The following is a 21929-nucleotide window of genomic DNA, read 5'->3' as shown; positions in this document are numbered from 1 at the left end:
GTCTTTGCTACCAACCTAAGCAACAGTTCAACAACTTCAAAAAGAAGTCTGTAGCTCTGAGAAATACTAGAGAGGGTGTGTGGGGTGGAGTGTGGAGATCGGGTCCTATGCCTTTGTTTTAGCTACAGTAGACACGCAGCAGGGAAGGTACAAATACAATTGCTCCTCTCCTCAAAATCTGTTTCAGTTATCCAGTCTCTGTAACACTGTCAACTCTAATGAATCGTGTCTTTGATAAGTCATAAAAATCTAGCTTCTGTTTATCAGGAACTGTAGGTACTGCTCACTCTACTGCCCCCAAATCAGAATGTGGATGACTAAGTAAAAGTAGGAGTTAAATACACAAGTATAGATATCAACACACAAATACACAAGCTAGAACAACTTCTTTTCAAGAGGAAGTGATCTAAAAAATGAAAAGTTAATCTGTGATCCGAAGATACGATCCTTCAACTATAACATAAAAGACGTAACCTAGCGACACTGCAGGTGTGGCTGCATTTCTCCCCGTCCATGCCCTTCTGCCCTCTCGCCTACTGTAGTGAGCAAGAGACCCAGCCCTTGGGGTTATGAGAGCAGGGCAGCTGTCCCTGCTCCTCACCTGCAGCACTCAGGAGAGTAGCACCTCACCTGGGCAGCACAGCAGAGCTGGCCCTGGGCCATGAAAGTGGGAGAACTAGCCATGTCCCTCACTGGCTTGAACACTCAGGAGAGCGGGCCCTGTACTTAACCTGGACAGAGGGTAGAGCTGACCCAGATTGCAGTGAGTGGAGGGTGGGGTTGCTTATAGACCTCCCCGCACACCCCTTGGGGGTATAAGACCTGGAGAACAGGCTGACCAGCTCTGATACTTCTCAGGCCCAGATCCAGGGCTTTGAATTAGCCCATCCCAACCTCTATCCCATTGATGAACAACTGCTTGAGTGTATGAAAGGGCTGGACCTACAGACTCAAAACTACATACAGGATCTCTACAACACAGGACGACAACAGGCCATCTGGTCCCAGTGAGGTTCCAGTATTGATGGTGTAGCCAGGGGCTTCATAGACCCATGAGTGACTGCAATGAGCATTTGCAAGCAATGAAGAGTGGACAAAAGGGTGTCCTATGGGATACACTGTGCTGCACTACAGCTTCCACATGGAGGGGCATGGGTGGAGGACAAGTACCAGGGGAGAAGATAAGTGGGACTGGGATGCATGATGTGAAATCCACAAAGAACCAATAAAACGTTGTTAAAAGATGTATAAAAACGGAGATGTAGGCATAATGTATGAGAGTAGATGCTGAGTATATACAAAACCCCTGGGTGCAAGTAACAGCACCAAAAAGACAAATACACAATAACCTTATAGTTATTAAGAATCTCACAGAAGCCAGGTGTATGGAGGCACTCACTTTAATACCAGCACTTGGAAGGCAGAGGCTCTCAGATCTCTGTGAGTTCCAAGCCAGCCTGGTCTACACAGGAAGTTCCAACGAAAAATTTTTCAAGTAAACAAAAGCAGGAAATAAAAAGTTTTTGGTAATTCAATTGAGATAATGGATTATGTGTGCAAACACAGGATAGGGAGGGCTGGCTAAAAGTCCAATCACTGTCTACTCTAGGGAAAAAGGCAGAGTCCTAAACTACATCCTCCTCTGACTGATTCTAATCTCTCTGAGATCCATAAAGTATAAGGATAAATGTCCCCATAGCAACACTGTTATTTTCACTACACACACACACACACACACACACACACACACACACACACACGAAACATTAAAGGGCACACATAATCCCAGAATTTGAGAAGCTAAGTCAGCAGGATGCAGGAGGCCAGCATGGGCTATACACAATGAGGACCAGGCCAGTAGGAGCTACATAGCAAGACCCTGCCTCAGAGGCACAGAAAAGACGGAGTACAAAGTAATTATCATCAAAATTATATACATGTGAAACTCTCCAAAAGTTAATAAAAATATCATTAAAAACAATCAATAAATAAAACCAAACAAAATTTTAAAGCAAAAAAAAAAAGTAACCATTACCCCATTACCTGATGTGATCAGGCGTTGAACCACAGCATCCACCAACTACATTCACCAAGCCGTCCACGGCAAAGTCCTGCATTAGGAAGAGCAAGTCCGTCTGAATTCTAACTCACCAAAACTCAACGCAAGAGCATGTGCTTTCTGCATTTACTGAATAACTATGATCATACTTAAGAGTGATAAACATATTTACTTTAGATACAAAAATGACATAAGCCCTAGTAAAAGATACACTAAGAAGTAGTTCAGATACTAGGAAACCTTTCATTGCTGTCTGAAACACAGTGGAAATCTTATCTTCCTGTATAAAGAAATGAAAGTTTTCTACCCATATGCTAGGCAGAATGAATATGAAATGGACAAAGCATTTTCAAATAACATGAGTGTCAGTTTTCCATTTAATTTTAAGTTTTTTAAGATAAAAAATGGCAGGTGGTGGTGGCAAACACCTTTAATTCCAACATGCAGGTGGGCCACCCTGGTCATACAGCAAGTTCCAGGAAAGCCAGGGCTACACAGAGAAACCATATCTAAACCCCAAAAACATTAAAAAAAAAAAAAGAAAGAAAGAAAGAAAGAAAGAAAGAAAGAAAGAAAGAAAGAAAGAAAGAAAGAAAGAGAAAGTCCCCCGTCACATTAGCCATGTTTTAAGTGCTCCATCAAACACGTGGGGTAAGGCGCCATGCTGATCAGCAGGATCTGCAGTAACCGGAGGCCAATGAAGGGGCTAAGACAGCAGAGTACCAAGATTATTTACTAAGATAATTCAAATTATCATCTCAGTACTCAGGAGTCTGAGGCAGAAGAATCACGAGCTCAAGTACAGTCTGCAGAAAAACCCCTCTCGATAGACACAAACAAACAAAATGAATCCTGAAATCCTAGGAACTGACTCAGAAACAGCCTAGGAGAAAACATCAGAGCCAGGAGCTAAAAATTCAAAAAGATAAAGGAAAACAGAGCCAGCATGAGACATGCATGAGCTAAGCAACGGCGGCTCACAACAGTCTCCTGAGTCAGTCACAGCTCACAACAGTCTCCTGAATCAGTCACAGCTCACAACAGTCTCCTGAGTCAGTCACAGCTCACAACAGTCTCCTGAATCAGTCACAGCTCACAACAGTCTCCTGAATCAGTCACAGCTCACAACAGTCTCCTGAGTCAGTCACAGCTCACAACAGTCTCCTGAGTCAGTCACAGCTCACAACAGTCTCCTGAGTCAGTCACAGCTCACAACAGTCTCCTGAGTCAGTCACAGCTCACAACAGTCTCCTGAGTCAGTCACAGCTCACAGCAGTCTCCTGAATCAGTCACAGCTCACAACAGTCTCCTCAGTCACAGTTCACAACAGTCCCCTGAGTCAAAACCAGCAAGTACAGTCATGAGAAGGAGGACTTGTAGGTAACAACAGGCAGCTGCATGGACAGTTAGTCCATGCACCAGTTTGAAGTGAATGAGAGAGGAGGTCATCATTTGGTAGGGTTGCAGAAGTGACACTGTAGAGGAGAGTCTCATCTCATTTAGCTTGGAGCAGACCTCACTGGGAATGTCCCAACAGCTACTACTGCCAATCAATAAGTAAGCAGATAGCTAAGACCCTCCTTATGCTTCCACGACCTTATCTCAGAGTAACTAAACCTTACTTTGCTATTTATAGATTAGATCTTGAGGGACAATTCTGCTTCTAAATATGCTGTCTAAAGTCCATCTTCCGTCAGGCATGGTGGCACATGCCTGCATAATCTCAACTATTCTGGAGGTTAAGGCATAAGAATGGCCAATTCTTATTATTCTATAAGAGCAGCCTAGGCAAGACAAGCCAGACTGCAAAGTTAGTTAATTAGTTTATTAATTCAAACAACATAATAACTATCTGTCTCCTCAAAACTGAAAGGAAAGGATTCCTGACCTTCAGGTGCATGGCCATCATGGCTGGTGTTTCATCATAATCACCAAAGGTATTGGGAAGACCTGAAAGAACATCAACCATTACTCAAAACTCTCCTAACAAGTGCTTTAAAATTATAAAGTCCTATATTGACAGTAAAATGATAATTGCTTGCAGAAGTAAATAACACAGTATTTCTACATCAGAAATAGTATAGCAAAATAAAATCTGGAGAACATTTACTTTGCTTTTGCCTATTAAACAAGTTTAGTTCCATATGACACAGACGCCTCAGTCTCCACCTCCAAGCTCCTTACAAGATAATTCATTCTTTTTATAAAGCTGTGTGTGTGGAAATCACCCTGTACACACTCCCACAGCCTTTGAACTAACGAATATTTGACATGCGATGCAATTACAAACAAGTCTCCTTTGAAATCAGGCAAGCATTTCAATCGGGTTTCGGGCATAAGAAGGTGTCATAGTATCCGAACTATCTCCCATGTGTAACTTTTACCTACTGCTGTGACTCTTTGTATCTAAAGCAAATGTTTCTCTCCTTAGTATAACCTTATACATTATACTCTATGAAGTTTCCTGTTGGATTCATGCTCTGCCCTTAATTACTAAAGGAAAATAGAATATATTATGCGTGTTTAAGGTTTATTTATTGTGCCTGAATATTTTGTTCGGATTCATGCCTGTGTTCCACCTGTGTGCCCGGTGCCCACTGGAGTCAGAAGAGGTGTTGAACTGCCTAGAACTGGAGTTTAGATGGTTGTGAGCCAACATGTGGGTGCTGGGTACTGAACTCAGGTCCTCTGAAAGAACAAGCGCTTTTAACCACCAAAACATCTCTCAGACACGTATTAGGCATTTTTACACATATCGATTTGAGGCTGGTGAGAGGTCTCAGCAAGTAAAAGCATTTGCTGCATAAACCGATGACCTGAGTTCAAGTCTCAAAACCCATGAGGGAAGGAGATCCAATTCCTGAAAGTTATCCTCTGACTTCCTTACGTACTCCATGACACACATGTCATTGCACTCACACATACTGATTATGTATACAGATACTAATAAAATTGTTTAAATTTTTTTAATGAATACATATGGATTAAAAAATACAGAAAATTACTTTTAGCTCTAAGTAGCTGAACAGTGCTCAAAACATTCCCTGGAAAATCCAGCAAGCCCAGTCCAAATTATCAATATTTACTGGATAGTTTGAGATCTACAAATACCTTTGAAGTTTTTATGTGCCATTAACTAGAATTCTTAGCCTTTAGAACATAACATTACCCATAGCTTTTCTGCTAATAAAATGAAACAGGAAAGGGGACCTTTTTATTTTGGCTTCTCTGGTTACATTCACACAGCAAAACTCATCAGTGACATAACTAGACTAAGTCCCTGAAGTTACATCTTATTTTGAAACTTCAACTTGTGCAAAACTGTTCTTTCAGGTCTAAGTAGACCGATATATACCCAAATACTCTTTTTTTTTTCCTAAAATTCATGTTGAGTCTCAAACACATACACTTGAGCAACCCCATCTCTGTCTCCCATTCCCTCCCTCCCATATATGCTTGTACACAGACATACAAACATATTCCCAAAACACAAATTATTCAAATCAAATCTGTCATCCCATTTACCATGCCTTGAAAATACAGAGTTCTTCATGTGCAACCCGAACCTTAAACACACCTGCATTTGGGTAACAGAGGACATAAGCTGTTGTACATTTTCCAATTGTTTCAATGAAAGGCCTCATTTCAGCTGCACCCAGAGCACAATTTAATCCAATGCTAGAAAAACAATAAGCAGATATTAGAATTGTCATCATTTCATTCAAAATATTTATGCATGAAAGTTATAATGGCATATATATGTCACTACATATTTGGAGAGATCCATAGAATGCACAAAAGTAATTCCATACTTAATACTAATGTAGATTAGTACTGAACCACACCAAGGCAAGATGTTAACAGGGAAAACTGATAAAAGTAGAGGCAAGGAGGGAAGATAGAAAACTCTGTTTTACACCCTTTTTTTTTCTTTTTAAATAAACCTATACCTGATCTAAAGCAAACATGATTCTCTGATCGCCAACTTTCAACCAATCCTCACATTCCCTAAGACTGCTAAATCCAAGTCCAGGCTTGATAGCCAATGTCTGTAATCCCAGCCCTTAGGAGGTAGAGGCAGGAAGCCTACTTAGTGCCCAGCGAATTTGAAACCAACCTGAGGTTCCATGAGATGCTCAAAGAAAACATCACATATGGGCCTTCTTCATCAACTATTCAGTTCTCATACTGACCTTAGGTCACTCTGACACATGCTTCTGTCCTGCCTCCCTGCTTACAAACTGAGGCTTGAGCTTCCAACATAGCTCAGATGTTACCGTCCCCAAAGAGTCGTCGCTGAGTCAAGCAAGGACTCACTACTGCACAGAGCCAGATTTCCTGCAGTGTCTTTACACAGCGCCATGTAATTTACCATCTGGATTTAGAAAGAGGGAACATGAGAGGGACACATGCATATCTGGGAGTCCGAGGAAGACATGCAGGAATGGATTCTCTCCTTCCACATACAGTTCCTGATCCACTCAGGTCACCAAGCCTAGCAGCAAGCACCTTTACCCCCTGAACATGTCTTACACTCTTATTTGGTGAAGTGTTTCTCCTCAATGAGGACTACTTCACTTACCCAGTATTCAAGGACACACAGCAGGATTTCAATAAATGGTGAATTAATGACACAGAACTCTAATGTTCTTTGTTAACAAAGAGTCTGTGATAACAGTCAAGAATTAAACAACAGTCTCTCATATGTTAGCCCTTATCCTATATGACTGTTAACTTCTATATAACCTTCTACTAAAAATAAAAACCTGACCTTTAACATTCCACATTCTACAATCATTGTTCTGAAAATATAAACTGTTAATAACCTAATGCACTGCCCAGACCAAGCATGGTCTTGAGCTATAAGCACCTTCAGACTCACAGGCAAACATTTTACTGCCCAAAAGGTACGGGAGCTGCTCTCCTGAGGTCGACATGACAGTGGCTTGAAGCCCTTAGAGTCAAGTCTGACAGACTAGAGGAAATCCAGTCACCCTGGAAATGGCACAAGAAAGGGTCACTCACCACAGGGGGTCTGAATGAGACACGCTGGTGACAAAAGCCTCTCCTGTCTGGCCAGAAAGAGTCCGTCCACTTTTATCAACAATGGTCCCAGAAATCTGTTAACAATGGAAACAAAGCTGCAATATAGACTCTGGTCAAGAATGTGGGCACAAAGACAAAGTGTGACGTTGTAAACAAGTGCGAGCTCTTTGTTCCTTCATGAGGACAAGAACTGTGGAACTCAAGCTCAACAGCATGCAGTGGGCTGCCCAAGTGTCCCAATCGATAGGTGCCAAGTGACTACAGAAGGACAGAGAAAGGCAGCATCAGAGGCAAGAAAACCACAAGCAGCCTCGGGAGTCACAGGGCCGAGCCCATCCCTCGGTAAGCCCTAACAACATGAATCCTTAAGCTCTTCCCTCCTTTAACAGCCCGCTCTTCCTCAACTGTGGAGAGCTTTGGGGAATACAGCTGAGGAATGTGTTCTTTGTATCTTGATCAAGATAGGTCTGGTTAAGACCCTGATGCAGTAATCATAGGACCTCTGTTTATGCCTTGTTTGTTCCTTGACTACTCTGTTTATGCCTTAGGAATGACCATATTCTTTGTTATGTACCTAGAATGATATAAAAGCAGACTGGAAAAAAAATAAACCTATTTAGCTTCAGTCTCACCACTGGCTGGAGTCATGTTATAGTGTTGTCTAATAGTCTTTTTCTTTTCAACCCTCACTCTCTCCCTGAAGACCCTGTTGATGACTGAGCTGGCTTGGTCAGATGCCACTTTCAACTCTGGAGCTTGAATCCGATGGATACAGTGAAGAACACCGCAGCAAAAGGAAGCACATGCAAAGGAAAATTTGGGCCAGCAGTAAATAACCCTTGTAAAAAGGGACAAGGTAATGCAGAATGCCTTTTGTGTATGTGTTTAGTTATGTTAAAATCTAGAGAAGCGAAGATAATTCTCATAGATGATTTTAGTCTTTAAACCTTGATTAGAGATAGTTTAGACCCTAGACACAAGAGGGAGAATTTGAGAAAAGCAGTCCTCCACACTGCTTTTAGAGAAAGAGAAGGAAAAGGAATGTAAGCTGTTCCAGAGCTCTCCTAGGGACAGGAGGAGGTCGGGATACGTCCTTCTCTCTGGCTACCAATGGGGCAATGCTTAGTTCTGGTTCTGGGTCCCTTAGGTAGCACATCTGGTTTTCTCCCCCCTCTGTCTATTGTCTGTCCTTGGTATACCATCTGTCCATGTCTGTCAGTTGATGTTTTTGTTTCATTGCTTGATTGTTGCTATGTTTCATATCCAAAAGAAAAATGGTTAAAACTTTACCTGCTAATCATTTGCCCCTTGACTTAGTTTTAACTTATTTAAAAAAAAAAAAAAAAAAAAAAAAAAAAGCAGTCTCAACTGACAGGACAGAACTGACAAACTACCTTAGGAGCCTGCACCTGTAGCTAGGAGTCCAGCACAGTTGGAGAAGCCCTGCCAGGGCTGGCTGGCTATACAAGCCAGTCTTAAAGGGGCCAGCAACTTCTTGGCTTCTCTGGAAAGGAAGCTAATGACTATTTTTCCTACAAAAAAAAAATCTCTGTGGCTGAGATTATTGGCTTCTTGAAATTACAGCTAGAAAAAGTTTTGACTAGTCTAAAGACATAAAAGTGTGTAGCCACTTCATGTTGGTTTCTGACTAATCCTAAATGTATAAATATGTTCTACATGGATTGGTTATAGATTATTGGCTGATAAGTTATTGGGTATGATTAAAAATTTTATAATATTGGTAATAGAAAGTTAGCTTAAAACTGGTAACTCAGGGTTGAAGCCATTCTGGGCAACAACACATGGCATGTGCCAACCCAGGGAAAAAGTTCTCTAAAGATACCTTTAAATTAGAATATATTTTATGTAATTCCTATCGTAGGAATCAGACTTATAAATATAGGATTTGAAATAATGTTTCTTTAATGATATATTAAAAGCTGCACCATCATGCATTCACATACAAGAACTGGCAGCCAAACTTTGTAACATGAAAGCAATGTATTTAGTACTGATTTTAGAAAGACTAGATTGTTTACATTGTTAAAAATTGATTTTGCCGGGTTGGGGATTAGCTCAGTGGTAGATAGAGCGCTTGCCTAGCAAGCGCAAGGCCCTGGGTTCGGTCCCCAGTTCCGAAAAAAAGAAAAAAGAAAAAAAAATTGGTTTTGCTTTCCAAAATTATGGTTATGCTCTCATATGGCAAAAGAAACTTTTTAAACTGATAGTTGTGTGTGTGTGTGTGTGTGTGTGTGTGTGTGTGTGTAGTGGAACATTGGCAGTTTGCAATCCAATCACAAAAGCCTGATGAAATATTTATTCCTTATTCCAAACAGCAAGAAAATTGGTTATTGCAGAATACTGCATTTGACCTATTGCATGTGCAAACGTTTTAGACAAAATGGATAATCATTAACCAGAAGTCGTTCCAATTTGCCTCTATGCATGCTTTTCTCAAAATAGTAATAGCTTCAGACATCTTGATATTTTTAGAGAATGTGCATGTCAAATTGTAAAGACTTGTCCTCAATGTCTTCAATTTCTTTCTATACCACATAACAGTGTTAATCCTTGAGCACTCGTACCTTATCAATTATGGCAAATGGATGTTATTCATATTTCTGATTTTAGAAAATTAAAATATGTATATGAATATTGGCACCTTTTCAGGCTTTCTTGTAGCAACTGTTTTAACAGAAGAAGCAACAAAAAATGTAATTACCCATTATTTGTGTTGTTTCTCTATGCTGGGTATACCAAATCAGATTAGAACAGATAATGGAACTGGCTATTGAGTCAAACATTTGAGACATTTTGTTGATGATTTAATATTACCCATATTACTGGAACTCTTTATAATACTCAAGGACAAGGTAGTGTGGAACAAGCCCATAGAGTCTCCCAAAAAAAATCAGTTACATAAAACAAAAAAGGGGGAGTTGTATACTCCTTCACCACAATCTTTTATTTCTGCAAATTTTTTTTTTTTGTTTTGTTGGTGTAGTTTTTATTTTGTAGGAAGGATACAGGGGCAAAGTTTGGGTTTGAGGGGACCAATGCAGAACTGGGGTACATGATGTGAAACGCACATAGAAGCAAAAAAAAAAAAAAAGCGTAAAAAAGCGTAATTTTAATTTCTCTCTCTCTCTACTTTTTTTTTTTCTTCCGGAGCTGGGGACAGAACCCAGGGCCTCTCACTTGCTAGGCAAGCTCTCTACCGCTGAGCTAAATCCCCAACCCCTCTCTCTCTACTTTTTTTTTTTTATTTAGAGAATACTTTATTAGTTTTTGTAATCAAACCCACGTATATAAGACCTTATATATTTAATACAGTGTGTTACCCCTGTACAAATGGAAAAAACTTAAGTTCAACATTTCTAGACCAATATGGCTGTTAATTTCTGTACAGTGCCAACTCAACACAGTAAACGGGGATACTTTTTTCGAAAGTTGACAGCACAGGTAAAGTTTCAAAAAATTCAAATTATATATCTGTATATATATATTTATATTTATATAAAAAGACCAATAATAGCAGTGTGTTATGCATCAACAGCAGCAACAGCTTTTCCAGGTTCTGCAGTCATCTGAACAAAACTGTAGAGACATCCAGCACACTCCATTAAAAAAAAAAAAAAGTAAAAAAACAAAACCCGAGAAAACAGCACAGTTCTGTTACTCTTGTGGTACATGGCACCATTTTTTTTTTAAATTAGCTTCTCAATCATCATCTGGAAAGAAAACATTCTGAGCAACATCATTAAAAACAGCTCTGATAAAGCACGGTCACTACTACGTATCATAAAGCAGGTACAAGCTATTTTACATCCACAGAGGTATGATACAGTACTGTCCTACATCTATAATACTAGAGGATACAATTTAAAAGGCATTATTTGAGACTTGATTCTACTTTTCCAGCAGAGGGCCCAAAAGATGGTGTGACACAGCTTTGTAAAGAAACATACTCTAGACAGGATTTCCTTTCACTAGTGACACACTTCTAAGGATTCATTCTCTCCATGAATGTCAGCTAAAACCGTTATTAAAAAAATGAAATATCCCTAGAACAAAACCGTATAACCACCAGATTCACATGAAGATGACCTAGTGGAGACAAGCTGGACCTCACCTTACCAACAAGCTATCAAATCTGTTATGTTTAAACAGTGAGACCTCCAAGGAAGGAGATGCCAAGTAGTGCTTCAAAGCTTCGGACCACAATCAAACACAGCATCCTTTTCAACAGAAGCAGAAGCTCATCTGAATATGCTCATGGATGCTGACATCAACATTTAATCATCTCCTCACTCATCCAGGAAGAGGGGGAGATCAGTTACTACTGTACTTTAATGTGTTCAACCAAATCACCATGTTACAAAAATAGCAAGCTGCCATAATAAAAAATAAGGCTCCTCTATCCAGCACCAGATAGCATCATTTTACTTTCAAGCCTAGAAATTGCACACTTGTATATAAACCAATCGAAGATGAGGATTGAGAGTTCATCTTGGTGGATTTTTCCTTTGATGAATATGAAGTGTCCTTCCTTATCTTTTTTGATGACTTTTAATTGAAAATTGATTTTATTTGATATTAGAATGGCTACTCCAGCTTGCTTCTTCTGACCATTTGCTTGGAAAGTTGTTTTCCAGCCTTTCACTCTGAGGTAGTGTCTGTCTTTGTCTCTGAGGTGTGTTTCCTGTAGGCAGCAGAATGCAGGGTCCTCATTGCGTATCCAGTTTGTTAATCTATGTCTTTTTATTGGGGAGTTGAGGCCATTGATATTGAGAGATATTAAGGAATAGTGATTATTGCTTCCTGTTATATTCATATTTGGATGTGAGGTTATGTTTGTGTGCTTTCATTCTCTTTGTTTTGTTGCCAAGACGATTAGTTTCTTGCTTCTTCTAGGGTATAGCTTGCCTCCTTATGTTGGGCTTTACCCTTTATTATCCTTTGTAGTGCTGGATTTGTAGAAAGATATTGTGTAAATTTGGTTTTGTCATGGAATATCTTGGTTTCTCCATCTATGTTAATTGAGAGTTTTGCAGGATACAGTAACCTGGGCTGGCATTTGTGTTCTCTTAGGGTCTGTATGACATCTGTCCAGGATCTTCTGGCCTTCATAGTTTCTGGCAAAAAGTCTGGTGTGATTCTGATAGGTCTGCCTTTATATGTTACTTGACCTTTTTCCCCTACTGCTTTTAATATTCTTTCTTTATTTTGTGTGTTTGGTGTTTTGACAATTATGTGACGGGAGGTGTTTCTTTTCTGGTCCAATCTATTTGGAGTTCTGTAGGCTTCTTGTATGCCTATGGGTATCTCTTTTTTTAGGTTAGGGAAGTTTTCTTCTATGATTTTGTTGAAGATATTTACTGGTCCTTTGAGCTGGGAGTCTTCACTCTCTTCTATACCTATTATCCTTAGGTTTGATCTTCTCATTGAGTCCTGGATTTCCTGTATGTTTTGGACCAGTAGCTATTTCCGCTTTACATTATCTTTGACAGTTGAGTCAATGATTTCTATGGAATCTTCTGCTCCCGAGATTCTCTCTTCCATCTCTTGTATTCTGTTGGTGAAGCTTGTATCTACAGCTCCTTGTCTTTTCTTTTGATTTTCTATGTCCAGGGTTGTTTCCATGTGTTCTTTCTTGATTGCTTCTATTTCCATTTTTAATTCCTTCAACTGTTTGATTGTGTTTTCCTGGAATTCTTTCAGGGATTTTTGCGATTCCTCTCTGTAGGCTTCTACTTGTTCTCTAAGGGAGTTCTTTATGTCTTTCTTGAAGTCCTCCAGCATCATGATCAAATATGATTTTGAAACTAGATCTTGCTTTTCTGGTGTGTTTGGATATTCCGTGTTTGCTTTGGTGGGAGAATTGGGCTCCGATGATGCCATGTAGTCTTGGTTTCTGTTGCTTGGGTTCTTGCGCTTGCCTCTCGCCATCAGATTATCTCTAGTGTTACTTTGTTCTGCTATTTCTGACCGTGGCTAGACTGTCCTATAAGCCTGTGTGTCAGGAGTGCTGTAGACCTGTTTTCCTGTTTTCTTTCAGCCAGTTATGGGGACAGAGTGTTCTGCTTTCGGGCGTGTAGTTTTTCCTCTCTACAGGTCTTCAGCTGTTCCTGTGGGCCTGTGTCTTGAGTTCACTAAGCAGGTTTCTTGCAGGGGAAAAGTTGGTCCTACCTGCGGTTCCAAGGCTCAAGTTTGCTCGTGGGGTACTGCCTAAGTCCTCTCCGCGGTGGCAGCAACCGGGAAGATCTGCGCCGCTCTTTCCGGGAGCCTCCGTGCACCAGGGTTCCAGATGGCCTTTGGTGTTTTCCTCTGGCGTCTGGATGTGCACAAAGTGCAGTCTCTTCTGGTTTCCCAGGCGTGTCCGCCTCTCTGAAGGTTTAGCTCTCCCTCCCACGGGATTTGGGTGCAGAGAACTGTTTATCCGGTCTGTTTCCTTCAGGTTCCGGCGGTGTCTCAGGCACAGGGGTCCTGCCGCTCCCGGGCCCTCCCCTACGGGAACCCAGAGGCCTTATACAGTTGCCTCTTGGGCCAGGGATGTGGGCAGGGGTGGGCAGTGTTGTTGGTCTCCTCCGCTCTGCAGCCTCAGGAGTGCCCACCTGATCAGGCGGTGAGGTCTCTCTCCCACGGGGTTTGGGAGCAGAGAGCTGCTGCGGGCCGGGATCCTCTGCAAAATTTTATTTTGAATTTCTTGACCTTAGACGCCAAGGGACTCTCTGCTATTGAGTGTCTATGGCACCCTACAACTCAGCATACTTATGCCTAGGTAAAATGGAAGGAGTCTATGACAGGCCAATGGTATGGCCTCAATCTGTTACTAATATGGGGCAGAGGACAGGTCTGTGTTTGTTTCCACAGGATGCTAAAGGTGTGTGGTGGCTTCCAGAGTGACTGGTGAGACATGCTGATGCTGGGACAAAGAATGATGCTGACTGTGAGCTTGCTGAGTACTCTAACAATGGTGGCAGGGAAGCTGTATTCGGCATATGTTCCTGACCGGCCTTTGCCTGCCTGTATCCCAGACTGGACAAGCTGCCTTGTCTCAAGCTTTTAGACCTTGTGGGACAGAGAACATGGAGGCTGTGGAAACTGACTTTAAAAAATTAATCAAATAGAGAAGTTGTTATAATGACCTTTCTCCTTCCTTTAATATGACCAGTTATTCTGACTCAATCATGGACGAGTCTGGGAATCAAACACTGGACAAAAGGAGATATTCCTAGGTCTTTGGCAATCAAGTCCTGGACATTTTCAGAAACATATTTGGAAGTTAGCTGTGGTTCTTTATGAAGATATGTTAGCAATAGATAAAACTGGGAGAAGATCTAGATTTAGAACAATGACAGGATCTGGATTTTGAACAAATGTCAATACATGTGCCAAGGCTCCTCATCTTTTGTTAATTGGCCACGTTAAAATTACTTTTGTTTATTCTACCATATTTAATGTAAATTGCATTGATTGTACACTTTCTAATTGTGTTAGTGTGCTGAAATCTGGCATGTTGTTTATGGTGGTCTATTGGCCAGCTTGTGTTTCATTGCCTGTGAGTATTAGAGGACCTTGGTATTCTGAAAAATGCTGGCAGATACTGGAAGAAGCGAGTCCAGCCTTAAGCAGAAGCAAGAGGGCAGTGGGCATGACTGCTGCCAGCGTACCAGCTTTGATTACACTAATAGCTAGCACTGCTTCTGCAACTGCTGAGTGTGAAGATGAGGACGGCGCTCAGAGCAACGCGTTCTGATGCTCTTTGCCTATACTCAAAGTACTGGAGAGGAGGATCAGCATTTGAGAGTATGAAGCCATCAAGTGTCATGCTAAATGCCAATAAGTTTGTGCCTAAAATTTACAATGACAATTGCTACAACTGGGAGCAAAGTCAAAGACACTTGCAGGGTATTTGGCATAATTCTAACACTTCTCTGGATGTTTTAACTGTGCAACAACGATATAATAAATTTAAAGAATGCTGCTCTGCTGAGTTTTAATCCTGCGGATACTGCTGATAAAATTATTCATGGCTTAAGGTCAGTATTTTCATCTTGGTCAAGCTTCAAGAATGCACATATAGCTTGATCATGTTGGTCCTTCTTGTCCTAGGAATACTTTTATTCCTGCCCATTGGGATAAAACTTGCCTTTAATAATATCAACATGTTGGTGGCCAAAACACATGCGAAACTAAAAATGGATCCCCAGACAGAGTCATTAATATAACAGGCTGGCAGTCAAAGATGGGTAAGATTCTGCACAGAGCCTTACCCACCTAAGACAAAAGCGCATTGCTCTTGATAATGCGTATTCTAGGATGAGTAAGTAAGACAGTTTTGTCAGAATATCCTAAGACAGACGCAGTCTTGTTTATGAAATAAAAAAGGGGAGATGTGGAGAGCTCTTGGTGCTACTTCTAGAAATTTGGCAAGAATTGGACATTAGGTCAGGACAAGAAAGTAGACTCAGATAATATTTACATTTGGGCTAACACAAAGTTCAAGGTAAACACAAGATAGGAATTTTGTGGCATTCCTTTTATCTTGGTCATCCTGATAAGCCCCTAGGCACAGTGACTACCGGACTTTGTTTATCCTCACTCCTTCCTTCAAGATCCTGTGGACTAATTGAGCTGGCTTGTTCAATCAACCTCTTCGAGGCTCGTTTTCCTTTTCTCCAAAAGGAAGCTGGCTATTGATAGGAGGGAGGTGAACAGGAGGGTGGTGAACAGAGGAGGAAAAAAATCTACAATAAAAACCTTAATTGTAAAAAAATTTTCTTTTTAAAGGGTTAAGGGTTATCATGCACACATTTAAGAACTTACAAAGATAGGCCTGGGAGAAGCATAATTCTCTTCAAAGAGTTTCTGGAGCGCAAACAAGGCTGCCTGTTAAGAAAAAAAAAATAAAGAATATCTTTATTTCTGAGAGAGATCAAAGGTCAATCTAACTGCCTGATCAGAACCATCCTTTCCCAAGACTTCTTTAGGTAGGATACACTCAAAGCTGAGGAAAGGAAATCTCCCCTAAATGCATAACTGTAATGCCCATTTCTGGGTGTCCACTGCACATGGTAACAAATGCTCAATTGAAGAAAAGAGCTCAGTACTGGAGCCCTTGCCTAGCATGATGAACAAGGGCCTAGGTTCAAGCCCCAAACCATTAAAATAATCTGAGGTCACGTAACAAGCTAATTATTTGCTTTGAAGAACTAAAGAGTTAACTTTTCTTTCTTTCCTCCTTCAATCAAAATAAACATATATACATAAAAATGCCCTGCCTATTCTGTCAGCCTTTTGTACACATCAAAGGTAGGTATGTGAACCAAAGATGTGTATCACTAGGAAAGACCATCATGAACTTGGCTTGTGAAACAGTTTCACTCTTAAAAGTGCAAGCTTTAAGTTCTAAGCAATGATCTTCGATCTCTTCTTCCTTTCATCTTCAGAGTCACTGACTTTGTTTGACATGGAAAGTTCGTAAGTAGACAATACCGAATGTTGGATGTGGTGATGCACACCTGTAACTCTAATACACGAGAGGCTGAAGTTAGAAGGACATCAAGTTTGAGGCCAGCCTATGAGACCAGTTCTAGGTCAGCCTGGGCTACAGAGCAAGACTCTGTTACAAAAATAACAAAACTGAAATTCTTATTTTATAATGAAAAAAAAGTGATCCTTAAAATCTTCTTTGTTTTGCTGTTGTTGGTTGACTGGTTGGTTGTTGGTTTTGTTTTCCTTTTTTTTCAAGACAGGGTTTAACCGTGTAGCCCTAGACCAGGATAGCCTCAAATGCCGAGACTCACCTGCCTCTGTCTCCCAAGTGGGAGGCTGGGCCCTCCCTCATCAACCACAGTCTTCCTTACAGGCCAATCTAATGGAAGCATTTTCTCAACTTAAGTTCCCTATTGCCAAAGGACCCTGGCTTGTACCAGGTTGACAAAAACTAATCAGGACAGGTAATCTTATGTATGTTCATTTCACTGAGAAATAATAAACTGTTTAGGGCTGGAGAGATGGCTCAATGGTTAATGCACAGGCTGCTCTTTCAGACGATCCAGGTTCAAATACCAATACCCATATGACTTCATAACCCTCTGTAACCCAGTTCCAGGTATCCTACATCCTCTCTGGCCTCTGTGGGCATCAGGCATGTATGTGGTATACATGCATACATGCAAGCAAAAATACCTAAACACATGAAATGAAAAAGATTAAAAGAAATGTTCTCTCTACTTCATACTCCAAAATAAATAAATTCCAAATATACCAATAGGGAAACTTCTAATATAAAAAGCCTACAAGACAATTCATTGGGTAAAGGTGCCTGCTGCCCACACGAATAACCTAAGCTTGGTCAAGAGACCACATGGTAGAAACAGAGGCCTGACTCCCCAAGCTGTCCACTGACACTGTCTGCTGCCTGCTGATACACTGTGGCACTTAAATACCCACACACACACACACACACACACACACACACACACATGTATACAAAGTATTCTAAACATGAAAGATAGTTCAGTTGATGAAACACTTGCCTTAGAAGCATGAGGACCTGAGTTCAACACCCAGAACTCACTTAAAAGCTGGGTGTGGTGGTGCACATGTAATCCCAGTTCTGGGGAGGCAGAAACAGAAGGATCCCTGGGGCTTGCTGGCTAGCCAGTCTAACTGGACAGATCCAGAACAATGAGAAATCTTAAAGGAAGTGGCTAGCATCCTTTACAGATTTAAGGATTCCTGAGGATGACACAAAGCTTACCTAACATCTTCCACATGCCCCATACATGCGTATGTACATATATAAACTCATACATATAGCTGCATAAAAAATGTAGACCGCAGATGTAAAAACTTCTAAATTCAGTATTTTTCCACCAAATTAAAAAAAAAAAAACCTAACCAAATTAAAAAAAAAAACCTAACCTAGTCTTTATATTCTTCTTTAGCCACCCATGTTTCCAATAAAAACAATACTATTAAGTCTTTTCAGTTGTGTATCTGCTAGTTCAGTGGTTAAAAACACAGACTGCTCTTCCATGGTACCCAAGTTTGATTCCCATCAATCATATCAGGCAGCTCAAAACACCCATAACTCCAGCTTTATATAGGTGGAATCAGATGCTTCTGGACTCTGGGCACCTGTTACTTACAGACATGCCCAGCCGTGTGTGCACGTACACACACACAGACACACACAAACACACACTCACTCTCTCTCTCTCTCTCTCTCTCTCTCTCTCTCTCTCTCTCATAATTTTTAAGAGTCTAGGAAAAAAGAGCAGAAGACATAAATCACAGAAAAGAAAATATGGTTTCTAGACTCAGGTGTGGTGGTGTCAATCAGAGACAGACGAAAATGGAGCAAACACAAGAAATTTATTTAACTTCAGCTTACTGATAATAATAGTTAACAGCTATTATTATCTTCTAACTGTAGAAGATTCTTCACCCCATCGCCCAACTCCGCTTTCCCCCTTCACTTACTTTGGCATTGGCTGTATCAAAAATCGTCTCAATGAGTAAGATGTCAACCCCACCATCCAGCAGTCCCTTGGCCTGCTCCTGGTATGCTTCAACAAGCTCATCAAATGCTGCGAAAAAACAAATCCCAGGCAGCACGTGAGGAACCCGCACCCTCTGAACGACACCAGGGTGCGCTGCACTCAAGTCTGGCACTGGTGAATTAATGATGGTGAAAAACGCAGTTGTTTGAGGATAGCACTCCATAAACCAAATGCAGTAGAAGGAGGTAAGCACAAGGCTCTCTAAACTGTTGCCACCTGTCCTGCTTCTCACAGATGAGCCGGCAGGGGCAGGCACAGTGACTTGCTGAACTGTGTTGTCTACATCTTTACAATAAACACATCACTCTTACATACATCATCTTAGCCAGTCAGAGAGAAATCTAAGAAATGGGATTCAAGAGCTGGAGGGATGGCTCAGTGGTTAAGAGTACTTGCTGCTCTTCCAGAGGCCCTGAGTTCTACCCCAGCACACACATCAGGCAGCTCACAACTGCCTATAACTCAAGTTCCAGGTGATTCGATGCTGCATCTAGATTTACACACAGACACACACCAAATAAATATACAGTGCAATAAGTAAGTGACATCTGGATACATCACAGGTAAATCTCTAACAAAAGCTGTGAGCCCACAGATTTTACCCTCGCTCATTTCAGAGAAGAGGCCTCTACAGAAGACAAGTTTTGACTCAACCAACAGTGTCCAGTAACAGCTAGGAAAACTTTATTTAAAACGCCCTGTGGTGTCTAGCTACTTAATAGAGATGCTTATATAATACCTTTGTGTTTGCTATATAGCTACACCTGACTCATACAGTTGGAAACATGCTCCCCACTGTCACATCCAGTCTAGAGAACACAACACAGACCACACATCAGCCTGGGAAGAGCCGCTCTTAGTAAAGAGGCGTGTTAGCACAGCATGAACAATTCTGTACACGAGATACCAAAAGCTGAACCCGCCAGCTTTGTCACCTACACAAAATCCATTACCACAAGTGGTACGATTAGTTCTAGGACTTTAAATCCTTTCTATGCAGTGCTAATGCTCACTTACACTCCTAATTTTTGGTCAAATTTTAACAAAACAAGTTTATATATGGTAATTATCTAGTTAAGGCTAGTTTATTTAGATAAAGTAAAAGGTGGTATGAACTGGGCATGGTGGACATGAAAAGACTCCCACAAGGCTGAGAACAGCATGGACCAGTCAGAGTTCTAGGCCACCTAGCCCAAACTATTGTATCAGAGCCTGTCTCAACAAAAGATTTAAAAAAAAAAAAAAATTCCAAAAAGTTACAGGAGAGGAAGAGAGAAACAACACAGCAGTTACTGTAGAGTATCACCAAGTGCTGATACCCAATCTATTTCCTCTTACGTACTATTTCAGTTAGTTTTATTGGAAGCACTGACACATTGCCAAGAACTGAGAGGAAGCTCAAGTAAAAATGCTAAAAGTAAAAAAGCTAACTTTTGGGTACTTCAGGCCCTTGACACGGGTACAATCACACATTTCTGGGGCCCCACTTTGCACATTACTGAAGCACCTCCCCAAGGTCTGTTGTGTACGTGAATACTCACTGATGTTCCTGTAATCTGGCCTTTCCACAGATGGGGAAACTGAAAGTGTCTTGTTAGTCGGACCCAGAGATCCAGCCACAAACCTCTTGACTCCTTTGGGAAAAGAGAAAAAACCAGTGTGAAATCACAAGTCGCTCGGCCTTTTGCTATGAGCCCACAGACTGCAGGATCAAGTGCAGTAAGACTCGCCTATAATCTCAGTACTCAGAAGCAGGAGGACTGTGAGGTTGAGGCTGACCGGGACTTCCTAGTGAGACTCAATCTCAAAATAAAATAAAACGGGCTATGACTGGGACTTAGTGGTAGGGTGCTTGCCTAGCACACATGAGGGGCTCATCCTGGCTCAACACCCCCAATAAAGGAAAAAGAAGGGGGTGGGGGAGACTTTTCCTTGAATACAAAGCTGTAAAACCCCATAAATCAGAAACCTAAAGTCCTAAAAGCCTAATTTTTAAGAATTCATTTGAAACAAAACTTGTATTGAACTAATAAAAGGCTATTTAACTTTATGCCACTGAGATAGCTGACAAATTATCTTAACATATTTGTCATAACTAGGAAAATCACATAATAAAAGGGACAAATAAATATTAGTGCCCTAAGGAGTCAAAAGCACTCCCAAACTCTAAGTCACATATGTCTGCATGCATTCTCTATTAAAGCTGTGCGCTGGCACACTTTCCTCTCAAGACAAACTTGGGGTCTTGACTATAACAAGGTGCCTCACATCAGAACACAATGCGAGCTGCCTTATAGCATTATACTACAGGCCTTTAACTCAATAAACACTAAATCCGAATTAACAATTATAAAGCCTGAAATTCTAGTATGAAGCAGAATGAATGTCACTCTAGTCTACATTTTAAAAAATGTTGCCTCTAGGTCAGAAGTGAACTTGTTTCTGTAGCAGCCTGGGAGGCTGTGCTCATGCACATCAGAACAAAGGCCAGGAGTCCTATAACTCACTGCCTGATGGCTTCAGTCACATAGTAACATGGGCTGTGCTTTACAACTACACAGGAAGGGACGGCCAACTGCTGACGAGCTGCTCTGGCTGGGCACGACTGCACACATTTGGGATTCTAGCACTTAGGAGGCAGAGGTCAATAGGTCAGAGTTCCCTCTGCAACACTTTCTGAGACCCACCTTGGACTCTAAGACAATTAAAAAGAAAAAAGAAAAAGAAATCATTTTGTAGCCTGTGGAAAGGTTACAGGCCCAAATGTTCTTACTCTTCCCCAGTGCTGAACAGTGGCATTATAGGTGTAAGGACAATGTACTTATCTTTGGTGTTGGACTGGTTCAATAGCCCATGACCACCTATCTGTTGGCCTAATAGGCTCTGCAAATCCATGAACTTAAACACTATCTCCTCGAAACAGATTTCCTCGTAAATTGCTTTGGTCCTCATTAGTATGCTGCCAGTCACTTCCTAACAATGTCTTCACATCTCTGCTACTGACAATAACTTTATATCTATCCCTTCTATTGCTTTTCCTGTCTCAGAGCCTCCCACCAGCCCAAGTGTTCTGGTGGCAGCTAGCCAGGAGGTTAATTCTTTCAGGAACCACTTTCCAAGCCCCAGCAAGACTGAATCTAATGCTATATCCTCCATCAGTCAGGAAGAGCAATCAGGTCATGGGTAGACTACACAGGAAAATGCTCAAAGGCAATCACTGCTTCAGTGAGTTGAGCATGGGGAAGAAGGCG

General features: G+C 41.1%; 1 protein-coding gene and 1 long non-coding RNA gene across 5 annotated transcripts in view; one reads left to right on the top strand and one right to left on the bottom strand.

Moving 5' to 3' along the window:
• Positions 1-21929, bottom strand: part of Mtr (5-methyltetrahydrofolate-homocysteine methyltransferase) — an 88265-nt gene that overhangs the window by 53305 nt on the left and 13031 nt on the right. For 2 of the 4 annotated variants that reach the window (XM_087591587.1, NM_030864.2), the window contains 7 exon segments: positions 20220-20312; positions 18599-18705; positions 15935-15997; positions 7085-7179; positions 5637-5737; positions 3948-4009; positions 2044-2111 (listed from right to left, as the gene is read on the bottom strand). In XM_087591587.1, the coding sequence (XP_087447713.1) occupies positions 2044-2111; positions 3948-4009; positions 5637-5737; positions 7085-7179; positions 15935-15997; positions 18599-18705; positions 20220-20312 (589 nt within the window). 4 annotated transcript variants of the gene reach the window in all.
• LOC120097915 (uncharacterized) lies at positions 7286-15090 on the top strand. Its single transcript, XR_015641311.1, has 3 exons — positions 7286-7447; positions 7809-7961; positions 11276-15090. It is a non-coding gene; the product is annotated as an uncharacterized LOC120097915 (long non-coding RNA).

This window comes from Rattus norvegicus, chromosome 17 (genome assembly GCF_021556685.1).
Source record: "Rattus norvegicus strain SHRSP/BbbUtx chromosome 17, alternate assembly SHRSP_T2T, whole genome shotgun sequence".
Lineage (NCBI taxonomy): Eukaryota > Metazoa > Chordata > Mammalia > Rodentia > Muridae > Rattus > Rattus norvegicus.
This window is presented reverse-complemented; position numbering and strand designations above follow the sequence as displayed.